The 25,378-nt window shown below is 51.1% G+C and overlaps 11 protein-coding genes across 11 annotated transcripts; 4 read left to right on the top strand and 7 right to left on the bottom strand.

Annotated features, from left to right (window-relative positions):
- The first annotated feature begins 55 nt into the window (after nt 1-55).
- BDV59DRAFT_27337 (alpha/beta hydrolase) lies at nt 56-1,801 on the top strand. The gene has a single exon (XM_073696104.1). It carries the CDS (start codon nt 378-380, stop codon nt 1,626-1,628), a length of 1,251 nt encoding a protein of 416 aa, XP_073548372.1. The 5' UTR covers nt 56-377; the 3' UTR covers nt 1,629-1,801.
- Nucleotides 1,802-6,120, bottom strand: BDV59DRAFT_27358 (non-ribosomal peptide synthetase). Its single transcript, XM_073696107.1, has one exon. It carries the CDS (start codon nt 5,799-5,801, stop codon nt 1,974-1,976), a length of 3,828 nt encoding a protein of 1,275 aa, XP_073548371.1. The 5' UTR covers nt 5,802-6,120; the 3' UTR covers nt 1,802-1,973.
- Nucleotides 6,121-7,098: 978 nt separating this feature from the next.
- Nucleotides 7,099-9,615, bottom strand: BDV59DRAFT_27352 (putative MFS multidrug transporter). The gene is made up of 5 exons (XM_073696106.1): nt 9,184-9,615; nt 9,009-9,125; nt 8,908-8,961; nt 8,399-8,860; nt 7,099-8,344 (listed from the first exon to the last, which is right to left on the bottom strand). Exons 1-5 carry the CDS (start codon nt 9,264-9,266, stop codon nt 7,375-7,377), a joined length of 1,686 nt encoding a protein of 561 aa, XP_073548370.1. The 5' UTR covers nt 9,267-9,615; the 3' UTR covers nt 7,099-7,374.
- A 10-nt stretch (nt 9,616-9,625) lies between these two features.
- BDV59DRAFT_177681 (SDR family oxidoreductase) lies at nt 9,626-10,643 on the top strand. Its single transcript, XM_073689656.1, has one exon. It carries the CDS (start codon nt 9,736-9,738, stop codon nt 10,534-10,536), a length of 801 nt encoding a protein of 266 aa, XP_073548369.1. The 5' UTR covers nt 9,626-9,735; the 3' UTR covers nt 10,537-10,643.
- On the bottom strand, nt 10,594-11,862 carry BDV59DRAFT_27350 (glycoside hydrolase family 131 protein). Its single transcript, XM_073696105.1, has 4 exons — nt 11,451-11,862; nt 11,264-11,400; nt 11,051-11,215; nt 10,594-11,002 (listed from the first exon to the last, which is right to left on the bottom strand). The coding sequence occupies exons 1-4, from the start codon at nt 11,548-11,550 to the stop codon at nt 10,652-10,654; spliced, it is 753 nt and encodes a 250-aa protein (XP_073548368.1). The 5' UTR covers nt 11,551-11,862; the 3' UTR covers nt 10,594-10,651.
- Nucleotides 11,863-12,872: 1,010 nt separating this feature from the next.
- BDV59DRAFT_207707 (intradiol ring-cleavage dioxygenase) lies at nt 12,873-14,025 on the bottom strand (the record flags this gene model as incomplete). The annotated part of the gene is made up of 1 exon (XM_073695052.1): nt 12,873-14,025. The coding sequence occupies one exon, from the start codon at nt 14,023-14,025 to the stop codon at nt 12,973-12,975; it is 1,053 nt and encodes a 350-aa protein (XP_073548367.1). The 3' UTR covers nt 12,873-12,972.
- Nucleotides 14,026-14,842: 817 nt separating this feature from the next.
- BDV59DRAFT_207704 (Zn(II)2Cys6 transcription factor) lies at nt 14,843-17,175 on the top strand. Its single transcript, XM_073695051.1, has 5 exons — nt 14,843-14,976; nt 15,038-15,141; nt 15,216-15,909; nt 15,957-16,663; nt 16,720-17,175. The coding sequence occupies exons 1-5, from the start codon at nt 14,887-14,889 to the stop codon at nt 16,970-16,972; spliced, it is 1,848 nt and encodes a 615-aa protein (XP_073548366.1). The 5' UTR covers nt 14,843-14,886; the 3' UTR covers nt 16,973-17,175.
- Nucleotides 17,176-17,317: 142 nt separating this feature from the next.
- BDV59DRAFT_27329 (uncharacterized protein) lies at nt 17,318-18,344 on the top strand. The gene is made up of 2 exons (XM_073696103.1): nt 17,318-18,099; nt 18,155-18,344. The coding sequence occupies exons 1-2, from the start codon at nt 17,368-17,370 to the stop codon at nt 18,221-18,223; spliced, it is 801 nt and encodes a 266-aa protein (XP_073548365.1). The 5' UTR covers nt 17,318-17,367; the 3' UTR covers nt 18,224-18,344.
- Nucleotides 18,345-20,982, bottom strand: BDV59DRAFT_207700 (GH92 family glycosyl hydrolase). Its single transcript, XM_073695050.1, has 2 exons — nt 20,315-20,982; nt 18,345-20,262 (listed from the first exon to the last, which is right to left on the bottom strand). Exons 1-2 carry the CDS (start codon nt 20,921-20,923, stop codon nt 18,394-18,396), a joined length of 2,478 nt encoding a protein of 825 aa, XP_073548364.1. The 5' UTR covers nt 20,924-20,982; the 3' UTR covers nt 18,345-18,393.
- Nucleotides 20,983-21,253: 271 nt separating this feature from the next.
- BDV59DRAFT_177671 (uncharacterized protein) lies at nt 21,254-22,143 on the bottom strand. The gene has a single exon (XM_073689655.1). It carries the CDS (start codon nt 21,677-21,679, stop codon nt 21,386-21,388), a length of 294 nt encoding a protein of 97 aa, XP_073548363.1. The 5' UTR covers nt 21,680-22,143; the 3' UTR covers nt 21,254-21,385.
- A 1,061-nt stretch (nt 22,144-23,204) lies between these two features.
- BDV59DRAFT_193073 (transmembrane amino acid transporter protein-domain-containing protein) lies at nt 23,205-25,121 on the bottom strand (the record flags this gene model as incomplete). Its single annotated transcript, XM_073692156.1, has 9 exons — nt 23,205-23,291; nt 23,338-23,453; nt 23,502-23,529; nt 23,586-23,783; nt 23,841-24,055; nt 24,113-24,256; nt 24,309-24,576; nt 24,801-24,873; nt 24,982-25,121. The coding sequence occupies 9 exons, from the start codon at nt 25,119-25,121 to the stop codon at nt 23,205-23,207; spliced, it is 1,269 nt and encodes a 422-aa protein (XP_073548362.1).
- Nucleotides 25,122-25,378: the final 257 nt, after the last annotated feature.

Genomic DNA, 25,378 nt, shown 5'->3' with positions numbered 1-25,378 from the left:
TTACCTTAGGGCACCGCATCGAAAAAACACAGGACGTTCACATGTCTGCGAAGGGGTATAGGGGGCGTAGGTCTCTTGGTCACTAAATAATACTGTGTGGCAAAGACTTATGCCATAGAAAATGTACCTGTACGGACAAGCAACTACATCACCATTTCCAGGACTGCTGTGGACGATGCAAATGCAAATAGTGCATCCGGAGAGGAGGATAATGCATGAAATGTATCGCTGCTTAGTCATTCATGCCTCCTGGTGCGGGGAAACCAAAGGATCTTCCAATTCCGTTCCAGTTCGTCAACTCTTTCACACTCCACCCCGGCTTTTCTTCCTACACCCTCCCATCTGTTAACCACATAATTGGACCAGGTTGACTGTGGATGCTGAGAAGATGGCCGTCCCAGCGCCTCGGGCGCCAGATGATCTGGACATGCCGGGTCCGGCAAACTTGCTGGACTCCGAACACCCCCTTGAGTCGCCGTGACCGAGAGACCCTGCATCAGGGGTTCAGAATACGTCAAGGGATTACCGGATCGCGTACTCTGTTCACCTCTGTGATTCCGCCGCTATTGGTGCCCCCTGCTATGTTTGTTGGGCTATTACTCGGCCTGTGGGCCTGGAAGTGTTTTTGGATTATTGTCATGCAAGACAAGCTTCTTTACCTCTCCTGGTTACCCCCCTTCGCACGCTCAGAAACCGTCGAAGATTATATGGCAGAGTGTAAACCTGTACAATGGGTGGAGAAACACTTCCACAGTCTGGACGGGACGAAATTAGCTGTCTGTGAAGGCCGAATGCCCAATGTTATCAGTTCCGGAAGTAATCGGAGATCCGTCGTCATATGCTACTTCCAAGGAAATGGAGGATCCACGCCAATGCGCCTACCTCTTCTTTCTCAGATTCTGCGCACAATAAATGACACCAAGCCAACCATATCGTCAGATGCTGTGGATTATACCATCCTTGCGTTGTCTTACCGCGGCTACTGGAGATCCTCTGGTCGGTCGACTCAGTCGGGAATCGAACGCGATGCCCAGGCTTTTTTGAGTTGGGTCACCGAGATGTATTCTGCACCAGATGTTGACCTTCAGGTCGTCCTCTGGGGCCACAGCTTGGGTTCAGCTGTTGCGAGCACTGCCCTGGCAACGTACTTGTCCCAGAGAGTCAACGACGAGAAGCCAGCACAGACAGCAACCCACATCTCCGGGATGGTCATGGAAGCACCGACCTCTAGCATCAAAGATATGCTTATCAGTCTGTATCCCCAGAAGTGGTTGCCTTATCGTTATCTGTGGCCCTTCTCATGGAACAACTGGGACAGTACCGAAGCCTTCAAACGTCTGGCTCGTTACCGAGATGCTGCTCCGACGACGACTTCAACTAGACCAGCATCCCGGCTTCCTCCACCTATCTTAATCCTATCCGCCGAAAATGACGAGGTAATACCCCCATACGTCGCAGGCGATCTACACCGGAGCGGTAAGGCTCTTGGACTAGATGTTGAGTGGAAGGAAGTCCCAGGGGCCATGCATATCGAAGCACCCGTCAAGCCTGATGGCCGGAAGGCTCTGGTAGAGTTTTTGTTTAAAAGCACCTCGCCTTGCCATTTGCGGGAGAAGATGGGTCAGTAAAGAGGTCTCAAACATAGATTATCCCCCGTTCCTACCACCCGATCATTCTCTCGTGGGCTACGAGTCGTAATCGCACTTAGGCTTCAAACGCCGACCCTACGCGACACATAATACCTACCTACCCGATGCGACATCCCTGGAATTGGCAATGAAGGGTGAGGATTATCCATACCTCGGAGCCTTCTTGCACCAAATTACAGCTTGATTCACCGCGAATTACATAGTGGAAAACACTAAGGATTATAAAACCACGCGCTGAAAGAACTATCCTGATTGCTGAAATCAAAAGACAGCCAGGCAGGTCCTTGACATCATATGACATGACAAAAAGGGATTGTCATGTATCTAAATAGGTTCATCACGGGGTTCAATGAGGATCTCGTTGAGGGCAACATGCGCAGGCTGGCGAAGCGCGTAGACAATCGAGTTGGCGACATCTTCCGGTGCGAGGATCTGTGCTCCCGACGGTTCGCCGTATTTCTTTACGGCCTCGGCATCTGTGGACATGCCCAATAGATCTGTCGCCGTGTTACCGGGCTGGACGCTTGTCACCCGCAGGCCGGTACCCGCTGTCTCGAGACGCAAGGACTGGAGGGTGGCCTCGACGAAGAACTTGCTGGCTGAGTAGACACCTAGCCCAGGGAAGACCTTGCGTCCTGCGTCAGACGAGATAGCGACAATGTGACCACCACCCCGCGCGAGCATGTCCGGCACAGCAGACGACAAGCAATAGAGAAGCCCCTTGCAGTTGACATCGACGGTGCGCTCCCATTCATCCATCTGCGTGTTCGCCATCATAGTGAAGTACATGACACCCGCACACGAGACGACAATGTCAACTGGGCCAAGCTCTTCCCTTGCTGCACGGAACAAGGCCTCAACATCCGTCTGCTTCGTAACGTCGGTTGGCTGGATAAGGATCTTGCTATGGCCAGGTGGCATCTTGTCCTTCACAGCCTCAAGCGCGTCACGCCGGCGAGCGGCAATTGCTACATTGCATCCCTCGCGGGCCAGTGCGGTGGCAACCGCCGCGCCGATTCCAGATGATGCTCCTGTCACTACAGCCACACGGCCTGCCAGGGGACCCTTGGGCTTGGGCGAACGACTGAGCGCGCGGTTTTTAGAAGGCGCACGCGACAACCATCCTCTAGCGAACCAGTGACGAGTGTATGTTTCAAGCAATAGGGTATCAACCTTGGGCCGTTCGACGACCGCGCGCAAAGGCCTAGTGGCAGCGTTGTTTAACACAACAATACCACGCAGGAACTCTACAGATGGCATACCACTGCGGAGAATGTCCACTGTGAATGACCCATCACCGCCTTTAACCGAGCCACGCTCTTTGGTCCAACGCGCGACCCATTCATCCCAGCCGAGAGGCTCTGTCGCATAACCGAGCTCCTTCAGACCCTCAAAGACAGAGCGCATGTTCACGGGGTTGGGGTCGCCCAAATGGAGCACTGTCTGCTCTGTCTGGGTCTGTGCAGCAAGGTGAACGATGGCCTTGCTCACGAAATCGACTGGTGTCATTTCAGCACGCCAGCCCTCAACGTCAGGAGCATAGCCCAGCTTAATGGACTCGACAATCAACGCAGTCAGGAGATCCCAAGCGTTTGCCGCACCGGTAACGCTGTGACCACTGATAGTGCCAATACGGTGTATCTTCACGGGCAATCCGCGACGGCCTGCTTCAAGAACCAGCTGTTCAGCCACCCATTTCGTTTGTCCATAACCATCAAGCAATTTTTCCGGCACATCCTCAACAGGGAGTATCGTGTCCTCGGACCACCCCGTCTCTCCAGACGGTGGCAACACACCGTTAGTGGAAATATATTGCACGGTTGCACCACTCTTGCATGCCAGGCGAAGGATCTCACGGGTCCCGCCCACGTTGGGGCCACGCAGCGCCGCATACGGATACACTAGATTGACAGTAGCGGCGGCATGGACAATGACATCGACACGCGCCGCAAGCTCCTCAAAAGCATCAGGCGAAAGACCGAACAATTTCCTGGACAGGTTTCCTGGCAGGATCTCGACGCGCTCCATGATCGAATCTCGCCAGAGACCCATGTCCAGAAGGTTGCGCCGGATACGTGCCACACCTCCGGGCTGGTCATCATCTGCAGGTTCATTGAAACGCACTAGACAGACGACCTGGGCTGAGGTGTTTTCCAACAAATCATTGAGAAGGAAGGGACCAAGGAAACCAGTCACACCAGTGAGAAGAATGGTACTAGCCTTTCCAACGGGGCAAATGCTCGCGCTCGAAGGACGGATATCATGGTCGAGTGTCGAATCAGCCCTAAGGACAGCAGGGAGGTCAGCCTGCACAGCGGCGGTGTGTCCGTCGCGAATACCGCGGACAGTAGCCAGATGGCCTGTAAGTGTGGCATCCTCGGCAAGACGAGAAATTGGGACGCGGAAGCCAAAAGTCCGCGAGAATTTGGAAGCCAACTCAGCAAGAGATAAGGAATGTCCTCCGAGGTCGAAGAAGTTATCTTCGGGTTTCAGAAGATTTCGCGCTGTCTTCAAGGTTGTCGCCCAGATACAGGCAATGTTGTCCAACCCGATTGGATCCCGCTCAGCTTTCGTACCATTGCCGTTAACCTGCGTTGCGTTCGGTGGCGGCGGGAGGCTCTTGAGGTTAACTTTTCCGGAGACTTCGTGGGTAGGCAGTTCGTCCAGCGCCACCCATTGCGCAGGAATCATATAGTGCGCGAGGTAAGGGGACAGGATGCGACGCGCCGCGGGGCTGTGTCCAGACTCATTGATTTCCACAGTCGGACGCTCCTGTGAATCGTCTTTGTCACGGACAATGTACGCTACTAATTGGCGCTCCAGGCCCTCGCCGTGAGCAACGACAGCGCAGTGGCTGACCGCTAGATGCTCGACGATATCATTTTCGACCTTGGCAGGCACAACCGAATATCCACGGAGTTTTATCATAGCCCCGACACGTCCAGTAATCTCAAGGAGTCCCGAGGGCAGCATGCGGGCGAGATCTCCTGTTCTGTACATACGAGCACCTGACGTCGCACTGAAGGTATCAGGCTTGAATGCCTGAGCAGTGGTCTCGGGGAGGTTGATGTATTCCCGAGCCAGAAGCTCCCCGCCGATGTACAATTCCCCAGCAACGCCGTCATCCACTTTTTCGCCGTTCTCATTCAAGATATACGTGTGGGTCGGGTCCAAGGGGGGGCCAACAGGACAATATTGTGCCTCGTTATCCAGCATGTCCCGGATATCACCGCAGGCAATTTCATGTGTTTCACAGGCACTATAACAATTAAGCAAGCGTGTCGATGGTAGCACCTTGATGGCGCGACGCGCAAGATCTGCGGTGACCACCTCACCGTTCAGCCACAGAGTCCGCAGTTCCGGCAAACGGGAACCGATATGCGGATGACGCGAAAGGACAGTCGCTAACAGGGTAGGTGTCATAAGGGTCTCCGTGATGCGCTTAGATGCCAGCAAGTCAACCAGCGCGGCTGGGTCATAGCTGACTTCATCGGGCACCGTGACAACGGTGGCACCCCGCAGAAGCGGCCGCAGGATTTCCCAGATGAAGAACACATTACAGGCTACCCGATCTCCCGGCTGAACGTCCTGCACGGCAAACCGCAGGTTATAGGAGAGCACGGGGGCACGATGGGGGTTAGCAATACCCTTCGGTTTGCCAGTTGTCCCCGATGAATATGACACGAAGGCCAGTCGATCAAGGTCATTGTCTGCAGGGAGAGGTGCCGGCTCTCTGGCATGACCATTGAGCTCCGCAGCTGGCTCGTCCAGCTTGACAACCGGAACGTCACATTTAATCTTACTGGATTCGCCTGCATGTGTCACGACAACCATTGGTTTCGCATCGGCGATGACATCCGCGAGCAGATCGGGGGGATATGCCAACTCCAGAACCAGGAATGCACCTCCAGCACGGAGTGCAGCAAGACAGGCAATCACATAGTGAGCACTCCGAGGCAAAAGTACGCCCACGAGGCTATCCCGACTGACACCATATGCTCGTAGTTGCCGAGTGATATCCTCCACCTCTTTGTCAAGCTGGGCATATGTATAGGTGACGGTGCCGTCCTCCAACGCAGGCGCGTCGGGCGTAGCCTGGACCTGCTGGGAGAAGAGGGCGGAAAGATCTTTGCTGGTGTCAATGACAGACATGGTCGTTCGATACAGGTCACTCCGGCGGGAGGGTTCGACGATTAGGATAGGTTCGAAAAGGTAGGACTCATGTGCTCAGTCGAGGACCTTCCGAAGTCACGATGAAGGCTGGACGATGGATACTATGTTACCACGTGGGTCCTACCTATGCATAATGCAAACGAAGTCTGTCAGCGACGGTTCTAAACCAGGCCAGATATACCTCAACTCCAGAGGCAGATCGTCGAATGACGCACTGTGACAAGTCGTTGCGGGGTGATTCGACCTACCAACTGGTTCTCCCCAGACGAAGAAAAAAAGAAAAGAAAAAAAGTTACTTGGGACGAGAAAAGCAAAGAAAATCGCTCGGGGCGGGAAAATAATAAAAAGCAACGATCCGACCCAGGTCCCCGACCAATGGAGCTCCCATCCTCAACGATTCCCGGTCGTTATCTATCTTTCTAGGATTCGGTGGGACTGTCACGATCCCCGAACCGGCTAGGGTTCTAAGCCAAGGCAACCGGCGAACCTGCTGCACCTCTCGATATTAGGCTCCTCTCGTTTTGTGTGGCCTCTCAGGCAAAAAGCCATAGGAGAGCCATGCACAGTGAAACCCAGAGATCTCGGGTTCTCATTCGGCTGTCATCCCACGCCGTGTCTAATGATAATGACTAAAGTGACCAAGCGGGCCAATAATGACCATATCAAGTCGTCGTTCGTTCGTGAGACACGAGGGACGCATCCACGGCCTCTGCGCACGACCGCGGTATTCCTTCCCAGCTTGACTGTTGATTTCCATGGAATCTAGATTGGAGCCCCCCTTCGATTGGGGGGCTGGTGGGGGAGCTTGTGGACTCCTATCCAACCGAACAGGCGAGGGATTATATTTGTCGCTATTATTACCCGCTCTCCAAAAGCCTATGACGCCCAGATGGCGGAGAAGATGCGTTGTTCCGCTGATCCCATGCTGACCGACGAGGTCTGGAAGTATCCAACTCGTTAGATCTCTTGGCCTCGTGGGCAAATTACTGCGTTGGCGCATATCTTCCGAGGCACAATCCCTCAGCGTCGGTTTATCCCAATTTTGTTTTTCTTGAGCTGCCGTTTTGGGCCGATGTTGGGGGTCCAGCCCGTCCAATGAGAGATATGATTAGTCATCATAAAGGGGAATGAACGCGAGGGTATTTCAGTCTTCTATATATCTCGACGGAGGTCCAGGGACGATCGGAGGGGTCTATGGCGTTGAGATAGACATGGAGATGCACCGGCTGCTGCGCAGCATAATAAAGTAGGCTGATCATGCGGCGCACGGTGAGGAGTTGTCCCGTCCGGGATCTTTTTACCTATTCTGGTAACCCGGTATCTAGTCACGTGCTTTCACAGGATCCTCTTTGCATGCATACGTAGTATGTGCATATTATTATGCATCTACTCGGCAGACGAACAGGTACGTACAGTATCTTATATCAACTCAGAGATATCAATGAGAATCACTTAGCTGTACATATACATAGTTTTGGGGAAGCCTCCAATGGACCACTGTGGCTCGTGTATTGTCACGGGTAAAGATCCATCTGCTTGTATATTTCTTCGTCTACACCTCGGACTCCTGTCCATTGTCTAGCACTCTAGCGTCATTTGAATCAGCACCGACACCAACCTTCTCCGATGGGATAGCTGCCACATCATCCGGATTCCCAAACGTGGCTTCGCGCATGAACGGGCTGCGCCGCCGAATATCCGGTCCCTTCATCACCAACACAACTGGGACAACAGACAAAGCCAGCCCGATAAAGCCCAAGAGAGATCCGGCCCAGCCGTATCCCAGATTCTGGAACAATTGGTAGGAAGCTAAGGGCAGGAATGCTCCAAAGGTGTTCCGGCCTAGGGAGGCAGCTGATAAAGCAGACGCCGCGTACTTCTCATATGCGTCTGTTAGATAGTTCACGACAGCCATGTAGATGGAATAGATTCCTAAGCCGGTAACGCCGATGCCGATCGTAGGCACGATCCAGTGTACATCGGGCATGCTGGCCCAGCCGTACCAGAAGAGACCACCGGTGAAGAGGATACTCCCAGGAATAGAAGTGTAGAGGCGTGCCTCCGGAATGGGCCGGCCTGGTTTCTCATGGTTCCGGTGCGCCGTGCGCAGGTAGATCATGTCTTGGAGAGGGTTGACAAGGGTCCCGACCAACGCACCGACGGATATAGCCAGCTGGATCAATCCGGTCTGCAGCGTGTTCATGCCGTAGTTTGTGCTGAAGGTTTGCACGACGCTGGAGAAAAAGAGGAACAGAATTCCCCAGGCAAAGCTAATCCACAGCGTGAAGAAGGTCACAACCGGCTCAGTCAGAAGCATACGCATCGGCCTCTCAAAAGACACCTCAAGGAGCTTCCAGATGCTGGTGTGGGAGAGTTCCGCTTCTGCGTAGACGAGCCGGCCGGTTTCATGCCGGATCTTCTTCGCGCGTTTGGCGAGTATCACGTCCGCGCGGGTCTCGTAGAGGATGAACCAGAAGACAGGGATTAGCCCTGCATTGTAGATGATCTGGATGTAGAATATCCTGGGGAGAGTTAGCGGGTTGCAAGATTGTGAAATGGAAGCACGGGCGGCTCACCATCTCCAAGGAGAGCTCTTATCGATCGCGAGGATGGCCGAACCCATGAACGGGCCCAAAGCAATGCCAATCACACTGGTCAGACCGAACAAGGACATGGGAATGCTACGCGCCTTATCACCCCACCATACGTCACTGATACTTCCGCCGACAATGTTGATGGCGACCGATGAGGCGCCACCACCGAAGAAGCGAGTGACCACGAGCGTCGCATAATTCTGTGCAAATGCCGATGGGAACAATGAGACGACCAGGATGAAGTATGCGACGAAATATCCTGGCATACGACCTGACGATTCAGTCAAGGGAACGAAGATGAGTGGCCAGAAGGCGGCACCCATGTTCCAGGATGTCGTGGCCCAAGTGACATTGGGGAAGGGCGTGTTCTGGACGTGGAAGCGCTCGGAGATATAGTCTGCACCGGCACCGTAGGAACCAGCCGGAAGACCAGTCAGAATCGAGCTGAAGTTGTCAGTACTGTCTCTATCAGAAAGTTGCTGTTCACGTACATTATACAGATGGTGATGGTCAACGTCCACTTGTAACGACGACTCCAATTGAATCTACACTTTTTAGCTGCATTCGCGCAAAAATAGAACATATGACATACGGATTGTCAGGATCGTCAGGGCCGTCCCAGGTATGAATTTCGATGTCGGCACGATCACGAAATTCATGGCGGCTGACTTGGCCGATATGTCGTTCGCGGTTGACAAACGACTTCACTCTGCAGTTTTTGATCAGACAACACAGCAGAAGCCTAGTAGACCTCCACGATCGCTTACCTCCCCAAAAAACTGTCGTCAAAATTATTGTCGTGAGCAGTGCTTGCCCGCCGCAAGGGAACGTTGCTATCGCGATTCGACATGGTTAGGTGACGAGGTCCTCAACCGATCGACATTGATCGGCGTTTTAGCTTGACAAAAGACTCCGCCTGGTATACCAGATTACAGGGATTGAAGAATCCTCCTGTGTCCGGCCCTATCCGCTGTCAGGAGCCATGGTGTCGTCATGGATCGGACGGTTTCATTGGACGCAACGTGGCAGACCGGGCAACCCGGACAGTTACGCCAAAGGCGCCCAGTAAACAAGGATTTGTCTGAAATCAAGGATCTAGCTGGGTGGAGACGTTCTGGGAGGACTGGCTACATCGAGGGGCTGATGGAGTGGTGACATCACTATCAATTTAGGGCTTCCGCGACCCGCATGAAGTCATACCCCCGTCCACTCTACAATATATCAACCAACATTTGCAGCGTCACCCTCCCTCCCTCTTCACGCTGAAACAGATTTATATCACACACAATCAATTTGTTCCCTCTACCACTCTATTCACAATGCCTATCCCCGTTCCCTCCGCAAGCCACTTGAAGGATCTCTTCAGCCTCAAAGACAAGGTGGTGGTTGTCACCGGCGCCTCGGGTCCTCGCGGCATGGGCATCGAGGCCGCTCGGGGATGTGCCGAGATGGGCGCCAACGTCGCCCTTACATATGCCTCGCGGCCGCAGGGCGGCGAGAAGAATGCCGAAGAGCTCATCAAAAACTACGGCGTTAAGGCCAAGGCCTACAAATGCGATGTTGGCAACTTTGAGAGTGTCGAGAAGCTCGTCAAGGATGTCATCGCTGAGTTCGGCAAGATCGACGCCTTCGTCGCCAATGCCGGTCGCACTGCGTCCAGCGGTATCCTGGACGGCTCCGTCAACGACTGGATGGAGGTCATCCAAACGGATCTGACGGGCACGTTCCACTGCGCGAAGGCCGTCGGCCCGCATTTCAAGCAGCGCGGCACTGGCAGTCTCGTCATCACCGCGAGTATGTCGGGTCATATCGCCAACTTCCCGCAGGAGCAGACGTCGTACAACGTGGCCAAGGCCGGTTGTATCCATCTGGCCCGGTCGCTGGCCAACGAGTGGAGAGACTTCGCCCGTGTCAACAGCATCTCGCCCGGTTACATTGATACGGGTCTGTCCGATTTCGTGCCTCAGGATATCCAGGATCTGTGGCTATCGATGATCCCGATGGGTCGAAATGGTGATGCAAAGGAGCTCAAGGGCGCTTATGTATACCTCGTCAGTGACGCCAGTACCTACACGACGGGCGCCGACCTACGCATTGATGGAGGATACTGTGTGCGGTAAGCAGGCACTCACATGCACATGTATGTAAGGAGGAAAAGCTCTTGAATTGAGGCAGAATAGCTAGCGACCTGTCGTAATGAAACTGTATACATGAAATCAGTACGCAAACTGCCATCTAAGCAGCCGGGCCAGCGATGTCGGTGGTAATATCTCCCTTTTCAATGTAGATCCCAGACCAGTACCAGTCCTCAGCAGGTCCACTTTGTCCATTGTCTAACCTGAGCTCACCGATATGCCAGTCCTGGGAGTTAGTCTGAGTTGATGCGCTGACTGGCTCTACGGCCTTGGTCAAGGGAGCGGATCCATTCGATGCCCACAGGCCAACGGTTTGCGCATCAAAGTCAATCTCATAGGCAAAATTGTACCATGTTCCAGCTGTAAGAGGTGCCGACCAGTGCGATTGGCTGTTGGCCATCCAGTTCAGGGTGGACTGGCTTCCCCCAAACTTGAGCTCGGTGAAGTGGCTCTGCAAGATATTAGGTTCACTGCTATCTTTCTATAATGGGAGACATACCTCAAAGAACGCAATTTGGTGCTCGAGAGATGAATCTGGTGCGTTATTCTCTCTAGTTTGAATTGAGAAATGATAGTAAAGGAGCCCTGAGCCCAGATCCTCGGTCGTCTGGGGGATTAGCTCGGACCGCATCATAGTCTGTCCGTTCCACGAAGAGGTATCATCCTTGGATAGTTAATACCGTAGGACTAAAGTGTCGATCACAGAACTCACAATCGTGATTCGAATTCCCTTCGCATCCGCTTCATCGGCGGGATTCTTGTAATCGGGCGACAGAGCCAGATAATCGGACGTTGCGCCAGAGCCGTGGATATACCATTGGTAAGGTGCGATTTGGTTGCTCCATGACCCTACTAACATCAGACACGCGTCAAGAGCTTACAGAGGACTTCAGACATACATTGGTTGAGTTCATCCAGAGTATAGGACGAATTGAAAAATCCGTTCCAGACGACAGTGCCAGCCTGCGCCAACGGGACAACAAAGAGCAGGGATTTCATACTGTCTGGTGGTTGGTGGTGTAAATTCTTGTCATTTAGACAAGCCTTCAACAAACCAAAGCGTGGAAAAACCAACAACTATTTATGCCCGTATGAAATGAGGTTCCCGTTTCAGGGTGTTTCAGGTTGAATCCGTATACCCCAACAGACACGGAGACCTCTGCATCAACGGATAAATATTGGCGTTTCATGAAGATCGTTCATTCAAATTATCCAGGAACGGTCCGTAGGCCCGAAACACCAAAGCCTTTAGTCTGAACATCCTAAACGTAGCCAAATCGCGTCATACCGTACACTGCCGGTCTGCTAACCCTGGTACAGATCCTCTCGGCGGCATCCCCTGGGATATGAAGTGCCTCAGAAAAGCTATCAAATATATTCTGATCGACACAAGGCGAGTTAAGCATGCTGTAGGAGCGAAGGAAGATTTCATCAATTTCTTCGGGTGTAGGGCGGATGGTCTTGGGGTGGGGGGAAGAAGTAGACGGTTGGCAGCCTCGCAAATATGACATAGTATCACCAGGTAGCCGTACCTGATACGACTCGAGTCACTATCAGCAAGGAAAAGATTGAAGTCTTATATGGAAGGGGTAGAGACAGCGCTGATGGTGGCCCTCAGCTGGAATGGGGCCACCTCCCTGTCGTGCAAATGACTCGATGTATATTAGGGCGGAAGGCTGTCGTAATAGACATGTTTATTGCGCTGTATATCATAATACCTTGCTCCCTGAGTCGGTCCATGGTGGGAAATGCAGAGGTCGCCCTGTTGTTTATGGAAGAGATATTAATAGGACCAAGCTAAGTTACTCGATCGGACAGAGTGGGGCATTCTCCTCGACGATAATGCTGGATTGTAAAGTTATGTTTGATTCCACGCATCTCCTTTGACTTCTTGTCGGCGGTGGTGAGAATAGTGTAGCGTGCTACTTAGATGTGTTTCCATGCTCATGGAATAGAAAGGACCGTTAAGCATTTCATCCCACCGATCCATCGCGGTTTTGGTCATGGCATGACATATGACGTCGGATAATGCTGATATTGTCTCTCCTGCTTTACCTTGCGACCTTTCTCTCCCAACCACCAAAGACATCCCGAACGGATCATGACCGAAATCATGTCGACGAAGCTTAACTGAATATAGTAAATATGGACGGTTGATTTGTCAGCAAGCCAAGTCGATCAAGAAAACCTACTTCCGCTACTTCTAAGGATCAGTGGTTTTGAGACCTACTAGTGGAAGTTACATGTAAAGAAGAATGTAACAAAGATATATATTTAGATGCGTTTTCAGTGGCGAATGAGGGAACGACTTCGAGATTGAAGGTAAATACACGATTGTTTAAGGTACACGGGAATATCGGCCTCGGAGGTACGACGTATGTAATGGAACAGTTGGAAGGTTGAACGAAGTGAAAAAAACACCTACATGTTGACAGAGTCTGCCGAGTTGCTGTTGGAGTTCATAACACCACCGTTGCGGGTCAAGGTAGCAGCGTTACTCGCATCGTAACTCGCCGAGACATTGATGCCCATGGTGACCCAAGCAAAAATCCCATCCTGCACAGAGTCACCAAGTAGCGCATACTCAAAGAAAGGATCAGACGCCGTATCTTCCGTTTCGTCTTGAATGACATGATCAGCAGTGTTCTTGGTGATAGTGACGTTGTTGGTGTTATATGGGTAATTGGCCTCCACTGCGGAGATCAAGTCCTGGTCGAAAAACAATTGGCCGATATGGGCGACATTACCCCCAGCAATGGTATTGTTCGGGAGGGCATAGGCGCCAACATGAGCCACAACGTGGACGTGGGTTGAGCGTCCATCGTAATGACCGGGGAAGATAGACTTGAACTGCGCCACACCATCGGCGTCGGTCTTCTGGATACCACGCAAGAACATTTTGTCTAGGTTCGAAGCGTCCTCACCATTGCCGTTCATATCGCTCTGTACGCCAGAATAGACACCAGTAGCGTTGCAGTTCCACACGTCCCAGTATAAATCCTGGATTGGTTCACAGGTCTCGATGTCGATGAACTGTCCGTCCAGGATGATGGGAATACCAGGCTGGCCATCGCGGACATCATGCCGAAGCATCTCGCCTTTCACCCAGAATGGTCCGATCTCCCCCTCCGGTGACAAGATACAGACCGGGTTCTTTGCGAACAACTCGTCCTCAGAGGTTCCGGGAGTGACGTGGAGAGAAGAATGATGGGACGTGTTCACGGAGGGGTTGTAGTCCCGCGATTGCAGAGATTGCTTCCGGTACTCTTCGTACGCAGCAGCGCGGCGAGCTTCGATACGAGTGTTGATGCCACGGCGTTCCAAGTGGCCAGCACATTGATCCAGACTTCTTTTAGCACCCTTGAGGAACTCTCTTTTTTGCACGTGTGTCATAGAGCTAGGTTCATGCGCTCCAGGGTGCGCAGCGGAGAAAGTCGCCAGCCCAAGGATGGCCAGTTTCGAAAGGAGAACCATGATGCAGAAAGGATGTGCCAAACGTGACTGAAGTGGAACGGATATTGAACGATGAATGATGGTAATAATGATGATTGTTGTGTGTCAAGGCTGCGACCGGGTGCTTTATATCCCCATGTTTCGGGCACTTCTACTTCGAATCCAAGTTAACAATGTTTCCCACCCCTTTGATTCCCCATAGCTGTCGTCAGCCTCTATCCCAGCAGACGTATTGACTCCGTCTTGGCGCGATTGAACTACTGCGTAGAGAGCACTGGTAGTCCACAATACTACTGCGTACTGAGTACATCCGGTGACGAATTGGGTTCACATTATTAGTGGAGGCGTATGAATCGCGGGGCAGGTTTGCCAAAATAGGAGGCATCAAAACCCGTCTATACAATAGAATTTGCGGAGTCGACCGCATATCCTGCTGGTATATTATTCACTCGAGCCTCGATTGGCTGAAGCCGACCAGATCTTGACGCCAAAAGCTTTGTCATCGGGGCTTTTGGAGTCCGAGTGGGGATCAAAGATTTAGTGCGTGTTGCATAAGCTGCCTCAGCCATGGAGTCGACTAGATCCAAGAATACAGTGGTTGATAGCTTGGTTGTTTCTCCCTTACCGGCTCCGCTGATCGTCGGCAGCCACGAGTATGAGCTCTTGGCATATTTGTATCTACCAAAAGCCCTCTATAGGCGCTCCGTATTTAACCTTAACAGGTAACCCACATCCGTATACTGGGGGGCGATTTTAGGTACCGATGAGTCAGCCACAGGGCTTGTTCATTTAGTCATCGGCCCCGAAGGCGCCGACGACCACTGTTCCAGCCTTGCATCCTCAGGACCGTCGTCGAAATTATAGTGGAGGCACCGTACGCCTATGGATCAGTCCAGCGGCATGGAGGCCAGCAGTATCGCCCCACGAGCTCCTCAGTCAAGGAGTGCCTGTGATTTATGTCGCCATCGAAAGGTAAATACACTTTCGATGACCCCCTGATCAGATCCGAAGACTGATTCCTGCCAAACTATAGATCCGTTGTGATCGAGAGAAGCCTAATTGTGAAACCTGTCAACTTGCAGGAGTTCAGTGTACTTTCACGTCCGGAGACTTGAATAAAAAGAAAAGCCTGAAGACGTGGGTAGAGAAATGCCTCCGGACCATCTCACGGTCATGCCAATTAGTTAATCCTGCTGACCTTTTTCTGCAAGGCAATTGGCAGAGGCGAAAGCCCGCCTACAGTCGTTGGAGACTACGGTAGCTCGCCAGAGGGCCCAACTGGCCAACCAGTCTCAACGGACAGGGCCCCTCCTTGTGGATACTCAAGATCCCTCTCATGTTTGTCTATGCTCCTCTCCCAGTATATCGCGCATGGAGGACTTTGAGACATCCCTGGCAGCATTCTGCTTGCGTCTTGAGCTCTGTGGACTAGGGAAAGCACGTAGCTCAGAACGAGCTTCATTCCAAAATGCCGTCTATCGTCTCAGTGGGTCTCATTTCTGCCTTGAAGAATTTTGCGACCAGGTGATGCATTCCTACCAACTTCACTATCCATTGAAAGCCTCCAAGATGATCAGTTCAAGATTCCCGGAAGACAGCATAATCCATCAGTCTATCACGTATTACTCAGCGGAGGGACTGCATTCTATCTTTCCGGTTGTGGAAGTAAACACGCTCCGTAAGCTGTTTGATGAATATGTTACGTCCCGCTCCGCTGGCATCAGTCGGATCTCGTTGAACGCATCTTTATTTGCCTTTACTGCATTCATAGCCAAGATCCATGGGCACCATCCGGCCTTCGTAAACGCCGATCCGGACGCTTATATGCAAGCAGTGCTGGGCTTATTACCCGTCCTCTTGCTAGAATGGCAAGATACAAGAACGCTAGAGTGTCTTGTGTTTTTGGTAAGTGTTATCACCTAATGTCAATGGTTTCATGCTTATAGACCCAGATGCTTTACATTAACCCGTCGGGCTTAACACATATGGGCCGATCTTTACTTTCTCTGGCAGTGCAGGTGCTTTTTCATCTTGGTGGGCACCGGATGCGACAGCACGATCCAAGCCACCGCCATCTAAGATCAATTTTCTGGCTGTGCTATGGCGCGGATAAAGAAATGGCCCTTCGCTTGCGCTTGCCCCCTTTAATTCACGACAGTGACTGCGACCTCGATCTACCTCTATTATATGTCCTGAGATCGTCCGACCGTCAATTCCTCCAGAAGCCATTATCGCCAGATGTGCTTCTATTTCCATCCGATCTACGTCTTGCGGTCATTAAATCCAAGATCTACCGATTACTGTACTCGGATGAGGCCCAGAGGGAATCTAGAGCCAAGCGGCTAGAAAATGTCCGCCAACTCGATGAAGAGCTAAACGATCTCAAATCCAGCTTTCCCATCGCACTCCAACCCAATGCCTTTGCAAGCAGACAAAACCCCGAGTACAAACACCATGATTTTAGCATACGCGGTACGAGCTTGCATCTGGAGTACTACTTCTGCTTAAGAGTCATCCACGAGGCGGGCATAAATTGCAGCCTAGCTGTCTCTGACTGCCCTCCATTGTTGTCCAGTGTGGAGCTCTATTACGAGGCATCCAGATCAACCTTACTGCACTATATCCGAGCACATGGATTTGTGGACTCTTTCAATTTCTGGTGTGTATGCAAATGTCACTGTCAGTACCTTCGTGCTAACTAGAAGGGTACTTTAGGATTCATTTCCATTTCGTGTTATCTGCATTTTTGTCGCTTTTCTGGTATCTTCTCAAAGCACCCACAGATTCCACTTTTGCCAGTGACCTCTATATAATGGAGCGCACCCGCGACATATTTACACGTCTGAAAAACGATGCTCAAACCACAAGATGTTACCCGCCTATATTTATAACCGAGGCTTTCATGACTGTTTTTATAGATTTTGTGAAGCAAGCATCAAATACATCGAGGATTATTTTAAACAACTAGAATTTATAGTCAAAATGGATGAAAAATTATGGTGAAAATATGCAGTGTGAATCGGACAATATGCCGGTCTCACAGAAAATGTAGGACACGAAGATATGCGTTTCTGAGACTCTATGGCGATGGAAATTGGAGGCAGTAACTGCTGCATCAAAGCCAAAACTTATAAACTGTGACCGACTTGGAGTTGGAATATACGCGATTTCTACAGCGCAGTGCAGAAGTAATGCCGCATTCTCGAGGGGCTTATCATCTGACCGATGACGATAAGATAAGATCGGATGAACCTCGGTTGGCTTTGATCTCCGCATCTTAAATAACCTCGGATCTCTCCCATAAAATGAACCTCCGTACCACTCTCAACCCCTTGCATACGCTCAGTCCAGATAATCCCTATCATGCCCGCTCTATCGCTCCATCTGCTCAGCCTCTCCACGGACGTGGCCTCGTTCCTTCAGGCTCTCCGTCAGACTCGTAAAGTAATTGTTGCGTCGCGTCCACGCCACGTTGTCATTCGTTCGGAGGTCCTAGACACCAATGCCCTGACCAAAACACACTGGGATCTCCTGGTTCTCCTTCAACCCACCGGTAGCAATGAGCCATCAATTCCGGAATCCCTCACGCGATCCGTGAAATCCGAATACAAGGTCGCCGTCGGCATCCCCTCTAAGCTCCTGGCCAGCTATGAAGCCCGTGACAAGCACCTCAAAGCAACTGCGTCCAGTGCATCTCTAACCGGCTCCCTGGAGACAGTGAGAGCCAACCCCTCATCCCAGAGCCTGGAAGTGTCTCCGGAACTGCTTGAGTTCATGGATGCTCTGAGTGGGAAGCACGACGGGCCCGTTACCATGCTCAACCTACTGCATTTCCACCACCCTGATGGCAAGAAGAGCTACTACCAGTACGGTCAAGCATTTATCCCTGTTGCTGGCAAACGTGGAGGTAATGCTAAGTTGGTGGGGAACGTGGTTCCGCCGTCGAACGAGGTCGATTCCCGGGGTAAGGCGGACCGTCCGGGCGAGGACTGGTGGAATGAGATCTCCATTGTTCATTATCCATCGATCCGTCATTTCTGTGATATGCTCGCTGGCGAGGATTATCAGGCTATTAACGAGAAGTACCGTCTTTCCGTAAGTAATGCTCTGCTATCGCTCCTTGAATATACATGTCACTGACTCTAGGAAGGCCCTCCGCGACACTTTCTTGCTGTGCACGACCGAGTTTGATGTTGAGAGACCTGGAGCTAAGCTTTGAGTGATTTGTATACATGAGTATTATAACTAATTTTCTCGAGTTGGGTCTGTTGAGCACAACACAACCAGACCTTCGTTCACATAAATTGGACCGTCACGGTGCTTCGACATGATGTATGTACAAATAGATGGCCTGGAAAATATTAAAAATGTTGGATATTCCCCATAGTTCTAGCGAGTACCCCATGAGGTGGGCACTTCGCTCATCTCGAACTCAATTCTCTGTGCTTGGATGATCTGTGCATGTGTCAGAACAGGCTTCAAGATCTCCTTCCCATCAACTACCAAGCTTTTTATATATGGCTTCGTTGGGGCCCCCGGCGCTGCAATCACCAATCTTTTTTCCTCTCCTGTAGGTTGACCCCCGGAAGCCACTCCATCGGGCCATTTGATTTCCACGTTCTCGAAAAACGGCGACCCAACGACATACTCATCACTCGCCGGATTAACCGGGTAGAATCCCAGTGCCGAAAACACGTGCCAGGCACTCATCTGGCCGAGATCCTCATTCCCACTCAATCCACCACTAGTAGCATTATAATTCTCCCACGCAATAGAGCGAATTGTCTCCGCCGCGCGTGCCGGGTATCCCAATATAGAATACAGATAAGGCACATGGTGACTTGGCTCATTGCTATGCTCATTATGCCCATCGTGAAAATGCTCATCGAGCTTATCGCAGAGAGCTTGTCGTCCTCCGAACAACTGGGCCAACCCAGGCACATCGTGCAACACGTCAAACGTGTACACCCAGGAGTCACCCTCGGTCCAGCCCCAGCTGGGATCAGCCGCCCAGGACCCATTGCCATTACGCGCCTGCATGAATCGTGTCTGATTGTTCCACAGGTGCTGATAGTTCTTGCTCCGAGAATACAGGGCTGCGATATCTTCTTTGCTGGCACCTGCGTGTTCGCCAACCACAGCACAGGCAAAATCATCAAATGCGTAGTCCAATGTGCGGCTGGCTGACTCCGCCCAGCGGTCATTTGGTACCCAGCCTTGATTAGCATAAGCTGTCAATCCTGCACGCGCTTCGTAGGGTGTATCAGGCTCGCGGTCATAAAAGAGTAGCTCAGTATCCTGGTCTGGTGGTGTGAAAGCATCCTTGTAGACGGCTTTCCAGGCTTTAGAGACATCGAAGTCGTGGAACCCGCGCGTCAGTGCGTTTGCGAGGACGGCATCAGCATGCGTGGAGATCATAATGTTTGTCTCCACCAGGTTGGCCCACATCGGAAGCCATCCAGACCAGTCGAAGATACGTAGTAAGCTGCGCATCATGGTGTTTACTCTCTCGGGGGCAAATAGAGTTAGCAGAGAGTGCTCCGCACGGTAGGTATCCCAGATAGACCATGACTGGTAGTATGCGTCACCCGAGGGTCCGTTATGTACACTGTCCGTGTAGCCCGAATAGTAGACGCGGTTCCCTGATGGGAGAGGCTCAGAGAAGTCACTAGGATACTGTAGGGCATGGAAAAGGCCCGTGTAGAAGATTGTGCGCGGGTCATGGTCACGATCTGTAGCATTTACTCCCTCGATACGAACACGGTCGAGCTTGTCTAGCCAAGCGGTCTTCGCTCTGCGTACGGTGGTGTCAAAAGATTGATCTTCAGGGATTTCAAGGTCCAGGTTCGTGCGCGCCTGGTCAACACTGACGTAGGAGACTCCAACCCGAACTTCTACGGGATCGGTAGATTGGGGAAAACGCACAAAAGCACCAGTGAAGTTGCCATGACGGTGTGTGGTTCCTTCAATAGTCTCGTTTCCCACTGTCGTGCCATATGACTCAAATGGCTGGGAGAATCGAGCAACAAAGTAACCTTTGAAAGACGATGCTTTGTCCGGGCCTAGACGGTAGTCTTGGCGCTCAGGATTGTAGCCTGAGATCTCTTGCGAAGTAGGGTCGATGTGTACTTCTCCAGTCCAATTCTGCCTGGTGACCTGAATAAAAATCCAAGGAGATGAGTTGTTCGCGTGACTTTCCTGAAATTGGCCAAAGCTAAACATAAGGTGGCCGGCATGCTCGTCTGCCGACATGGAAACCTGCAGAGCATACGATTAATTGCTGTTGGCAAAAAAGAAGCCGCAGTCGTACCTGGATGGTTGGACCAATTTCATTTGAGTCGCTCTGGTCGAAACTGTGTCCTGTATCACGCATGACAAGCTGCGACAAGCTCCTTCGGACGCGCCCGTTCGCCCCCCTGGACACATCCGATGGAACAGCACCCGCGCCGCCAGGAACGGGGCCATCCCCAGCCGCCTCCGCGGTAGCATTCCAGTCGCGACCCAGCCTCGGGGTAGCATCCAGGCACACCTCGTAAACATATGGAGTAGTTCGTTCATCGGCTTTACGGAACGCTAGCCCGCGATCCTGAAATAGTGGACGCACATCCCCAAGTCCAGGGGTCAAAACGACGGAACCTCCTTCTCCCATCCAAATAGCAGGTTGGTGTGTAGCCTGAAAGCCGTGGAGTAAGCGGTCAGAATCCCCATAAGGTACCTGGGAGATGAAGTTCTCGCGTGTTTGTGGGGTCCAACGGGTCATGGCGAAAGGCCAGCCTACGGAGGGGATCATACCCCCGTTGCCGTTCGGGGTTGTCCCATATGTGCCAACTCGGGGGTTGACATAGTCCAGGACGCTGCGTTCATGAACAGGGGTTTGGTTGGATAGGATAACAAGGGAAAGTAGGAGGATTGAATGCATGGCGTAGCTCTCTTATGCACATCATGAAGAGAGGTCTACTTAATGTCCCTCGAATGCATTCAGTTTGTTTATACTTTGTTACTAGGGCTGCGGGGTTGCTGAGTCAGTGAGGTTATGTCCGGTCATAACTTAGTTAAATAACTAGCTAATCATGCATTAGTTATTCTCCAACGATCCCCAGAGCCGGAAAGATGGATAGGACACCCTGAATACTCCCACGAAGTATCTCCCTCCTTGAAACTATGGATGAGTCACTACCCCACTATCAACAATCTACTACTGGTTATTCAATGTATTTTCGAGGAAGGAGATTATCTGCTGAGTCATTGAATACGAGAGTTCCAAAAATAGGCCCCACCGAGACTGCCTGCACAACCCATGCGAACACTGGATTTCACCCTCCCAGTAGAAACACATATGTTATCTTCCGCTGCTATTATTCCGAAGTTTAACAGGCCTCAATCACTTACACTTACCTCTGGTCATGGCTGCCAACTTTCTCAACCTGCCCAACGAACTTATCCTGTACCTGGGGGAAATGCTCCCAGATAGCTCTCTGAACAGCTTGCTTCTCGCAAATCGACGATTTGCTGAACTTCTCAACCCGATACTGTGGAAATTTTCCGACGACGATGGCGACTGTTCGTTCTTCGATCTTCTATTTCCATCAGAGACCAAACACAACAATACCCTCGACCTACTGAGATACGCAGTGGCTGCGGACAATGGACCCATGGCACAGAAAGTACTCCGCATTTGCAATTTCGACTACGCAACGTATGGCGATCCGATAGATGAAGCTCTATGTGCAGCAGTGGAGAATGGGCACCAGCACTGGCTAGAAGTGCTTCTAAACAAGGTGGAAGAACAACATCAAACGCTGAAGAGCGCAACACTAAATTCACTATTGTTCACTGCCGTTGAAGGAGGAAACATTCTAATTACGCAACGACTTCTGGGACATGGCGAGATCTCTTTGGGGCTCTGGGAAACCCTGTGTCAGGACATCGTCCGAGCCAAGAACCATCGTCTTTTACGCGTATTTCTGGACCACGCCCAGCCGGACGGTACTCCGACAACAGAGAACATCAATAGCCTATTCCGATTTGGTGTGTCAAGTAAGCATACCCCAACCATGGAAGTATTGGTGCGTCATGTAAGCACACCACCAGGACCAGAACCGATTATATCTATGAATAGGCTATACCCGTTGCATCTAGCCGTGTTGGTCGGAGACCGCGAGATGGTAGCATGGCTTCTCGACCATGGTTTTGATATCAATGCTCGAGGTTATAGGGGTCGAACGGCTACTCATATGGCAGCTAGGAACGCTGATCTTCTACGGTTGTTGGTGAGCCGTGGAGCGGATGTATATCTCCGAGACTCAGATGGCAAGCCTGCTTTGGCAGAAGCGGCCCTTGCAAAAACTCCCGATAGCTTCAATTACCTCCTGTCAATATACGGTAATCTTTACTGCAAACCGGAGGATATCGGGTGGTTTTCATACGCGCTATCCAATGCTTCGTGTCGCGAGATTATCTCCTTTCTGGTGGATCGGATCGATATGGAAGTATTTGGAGAGGAAATCATTCGACGTACCGTTGAATCGTACAGCATCACATTACTTCGAGCTCTTGTAGCCAGAGGTGCTTCCCTAGGCGCACGCTTCCAGGATGGAAAGACTATACTCCATCACTATGCGCGTCGCAACTTTTTTGGATCTTTAGGAAAGGACACTGCTGCGAAGGTCACGGATGCTGCCAGGTTTGTCTTAGATACTCGCCCAGAAATCCTGCATGAAGTGGATGTGTATGGAAACACTCCACTTCACCTAGCTGTGAATGCCCACTCTCGCCCTATCCTGCAGACGTTTCTGGAACGTGGTGCGTCCCCTGTCGTGCCAAACCACAGAGGATATACGCCCATAGAACTTGGGCAGAATTTCGGGCAAGATATATGTGAACTCTTGCGGTCATACGCACCAGCCATAGAAGAGTAGTCAGGAAGAATCGTTTGTGTTGTACCAGGGTTTCAGGATCCCCATTCTAGAAGAGCACAGAAAAATTCAACACTAGGTACATTATATGTAGTAGGCAACCGCAAATCTCTTCCCCTGATCGTAGAAATGCCAACTATATCCAAGCATGAGATTTATGGCTTCCCGATCAATATGTAGTACGACCATTCCACTACCTGAAAGAAATTCTCTATCCAGATAAGCTAGCTCCCTGTTTGATAAGAATAAATGAAGTTGAGCTACCAGTAGTAATAAATCCAGTGGTCAATCTGCATTGTTCGCGCATGAGAAGCTAGCACTGCTTGGGTCATCATGGATAGCTTTCCCAGAAACGTAGAGTCCCAATCCACACTATCTCTGGTTAGAAGTGCACATTCATAGTAACTTGAAATCTTACAAGACATCCTCCAATTCCGACTATTATTAAATTTAAACCAGTTAGGATAATTTTTCGGAGAGACGCTGTATACTTCCCCCAGTTCAGGAAGAGCCAGAAGATACCACTCAGGCCATCTATGTTTATCAGTACCGTCCGGATATAAGAGCATAAGAATTACTGACAAGTGAACCAGCTGGCAAAGAGCGCCGTCTACAAGCACATAGTTAGCAGGTTGCCAGAACCATCAAGGATATGAAGCGACTCACAATCAAGCTTAGGAGATTGTTGAAAACGGGAATAGCCTCGGCAATGATCCAGGCTATCGTCCAGAGAACCAAACCAATAAGCACCCAGCTACCGAATGAGAGTAAGGTACGTTGATGCATGCGGTCGGTGCCACGGAAAAGGCGGACATAGATGTACTTGCAGGCAACGTGGCCATTGATCACACCTGCGATAACAATCTGGGACACACAGCCATATCAGTTCTATGTAATGGTGTAGGCCCAACTGTTCCATACCGTTGGGATGGCAATACCATACGCAATCTTTGAGATCAACGGGCTAGTCGATCCTAGCGCTGGCGATGCGACATCCTTTCCGCCGTAGTAGTAGATTACCACAGCTGCGACCACATACATGCTTGTATCTGTAAATTGTAACATGTACAAAGTCTTGGGATAGTCCGTTGGGATTTTCATCTCAGATATAAAACCGAAAAAGGCGACATGGCCGGCTGCCAAATGTTAGACATGGACTTTTTCGAACAGCCATGAGGAGGTCCAGGGCATACCGTATGCGAAGACAATGTTTGTAACGGCCAAGAAGCCCTTGTAGAGATTTGTGTCCACGGTTGCATCGACTTGACCATCCCCAGGTCGTTGGATAGCGATTGCGATCATAGTGATCAGAACTGCAGCCACGATGCTGATGAATGCTTTCAGGTTGTCAGAGTGCGTTGCCTTTGTGTCTGATCTTGACAGACATACATGAGATGGAAAACCACGAAACCTTTTTCAATGTTCTTGGGAGGGTCAGAATGAATGACAGTACCAAACCGACGACGCCAAACACGATCGAGCAGGTTCCATGCTCCGTGACTGTGTTCATCATCACACTAAAAGTCAATATATGACTTCCCATGATGAATATCAAGAAAAGCAACTGAGCGGTGCCTAGGAACTCTCGACCAAAGTGACCGAGCAGGACTTCTCCGGCATCCGCCATGCTGTGGACATGGGGATAACGCAGTTTAAACTATGGTATGTCAGTCAATACTCTTCATGCATACAGTGCAATGTAATGCGTCAGAACAACCTCACCTGTCCGATCACGTACCCTGTATACGTCGCAAGTACGCCAAGCCCAACAATCAGAATGACAGCCCTATAAGTTCCCAGCGGCAAAGAGATGTCAGGATAAGGCCAGTCGTACGAGACGCCAAAAGTCTTGACGGAAAGCAACTACCAATGGAGACTCACGGAACGAGGCCTAGCGCCGCCACAGCCGACGGGAGGGATAAAATGCCCAGGGAGATGGTTTCCGCGATCATGACTATCTGGTTAGCCGGCTCCGTGCACCATACCGATATCTCGACATACTCATGCCACATTGCCTATATCGTTAGTGAAAAATGCGTTGTAAATTCGGCCAAGTACGTACCACCATCGCAAAGTGCGATATTTGACCTCTGCGAATTCCTCATCGCCGAAAGGGTCCTCGTATGCCGGCAGCATATTTTGGGTGTCATCCTTCCCCTCGCGATCGAACGAGGGGTTTTCCACCCGGTCGATGGATTCCATGCTGACATCAACGAGAAAAGCAAATAATGAAAAGTAACAACCTAAATAATGGAGACGGTATATTCTATTCGACGTTTCAATATATCAGAAAAATAGATAGGGCTGGTGTGCCCATATAATCAAGATCTGAGAAGCAGAAGACCAGCAACCAGGGGAACGACACCTTATGGCGGATGACGGGCATATATGAATGACCATACGTACTCCATTGGACACCAAACACCCTCCCAATCTCCCTATCAGCCAACCGAAAATGC

This window comes from Aspergillus ambiguus, assembly GCF_047715705.1.
Source record: "Aspergillus ambiguus strain CBS 117.58 unplaced genomic scaffold BDV59scaffold_14, whole genome shotgun sequence".
Lineage (NCBI taxonomy): Eukaryota > Fungi > Ascomycota > Eurotiomycetes > Eurotiales > Aspergillaceae > Aspergillus > Aspergillus ambiguus.
This window is presented reverse-complemented; position numbering and strand designations above follow the sequence as displayed.

Excerpts from the sequence above, each read along its gene's own strand:
- BDV59DRAFT_27350 (XM_073696105.1), bottom strand. The coding sequence starts at position 11,550 with ATGAAATCCCTGCTCTTTGTTGTCCCGTTGGCGCAGGCTGGCACTGTC. Across the intron at positions 11,216-11,263 it reads AGGGAATTCGAATCACGATT|GATGATACCTCTTCGTGGAA; the intron begins GTGAGTTCTGTG and ends TAACTATCCAAG. Across the intron at positions 11,003-11,050 it reads ACCAAATTGCGTTCTTTGAG|AGCCACTTCACCGAGCTCAA; the intron begins GTATGTCTCCCA and ends AATATCTTGCAG.
- BDV59DRAFT_207704 (XM_073695051.1), top strand. The coding sequence starts at position 14,887 with ATGGATCAGTCCAGCGGCATGGAGGCCAGCAGTATCGCCCCACGAGCT. Across the intron at positions 15,910-15,956 it reads TAGAGTGTCTTGTGTTTTTG|ATGCTTTACATTAACCCGTC; the intron begins GTAAGTGTTATC and ends TTATAGACCCAG. Across the intron at positions 16,664-16,719 it reads GTGGACTCTTTCAATTTCTG|GATTCATTTCCATTTCGTGT; the intron begins GTGTGTATGCAA and ends AGGGTACTTTAG.
- BDV59DRAFT_27329 (XM_073696103.1), top strand. The coding sequence starts at position 17,368 with ATGCCCGCTCTATCGCTCCATCTGCTCAGCCTCTCCACGGACGTGGCC. Across the intron at positions 18,100-18,154 it reads ACGAGAAGTACCGTCTTTCC|GCCCTCCGCGACACTTTCTT; the intron begins GTAAGTAATGCT and ends GACTCTAGGAAG.
- BDV59DRAFT_207700 (XM_073695050.1), bottom strand. The coding sequence starts at position 20,923 with ATGCATTCAATCCTCCTACTTTCCCTTGTTATCCTATCCAACCAAACC. Across the intron at positions 20,263-20,314 it reads AAATTGGTCCAACCATCCAG|GTTTCCATGTCGGCAGACGA; the intron begins GTACGACTGCGG and ends TATGCTCTGCAG.
- BDV59DRAFT_27352 (XM_073696106.1), bottom strand. The coding sequence starts at position 9,266 with ATGTCGAATCGCGATAGCAACGTTCCCTTGCGGCGGGCAAGCACTGCT. Across the intron at positions 8,861-8,907 it reads ACCATCACCATCTGTATAAT|CTCGATTCTGACTGGTCTTC; the intron begins GTACGTGAACAG and ends TGACAACTTCAG. Across the intron at positions 8,345-8,398 it reads AAGAGCTCTCCTTGGAGATG|GATATTCTACATCCAGATCA; the intron begins GTGAGCCGCCCG and ends AACTCTCCCCAG.
- BDV59DRAFT_27358 (XM_073696107.1), bottom strand. The coding sequence starts at position 5,801 with ATGTCTGTCATTGACACCAGCAAAGATCTTTCCGCCCTCTTCTCCCAG.
- BDV59DRAFT_177671 (XM_073689655.1), bottom strand. The coding sequence starts at position 21,679 with ATGCGGAGTACTTTCTGTGCCATGGGTCCATTGTCCGCAGCCACTGCG.
- BDV59DRAFT_177681 (XM_073689656.1), top strand. The coding sequence starts at position 9,736 with ATGCCTATCCCCGTTCCCTCCGCAAGCCACTTGAAGGATCTCTTCAGC.
- BDV59DRAFT_27337 (XM_073696104.1), top strand. The coding sequence starts at position 378 with ATGCTGAGAAGATGGCCGTCCCAGCGCCTCGGGCGCCAGATGATCTGG.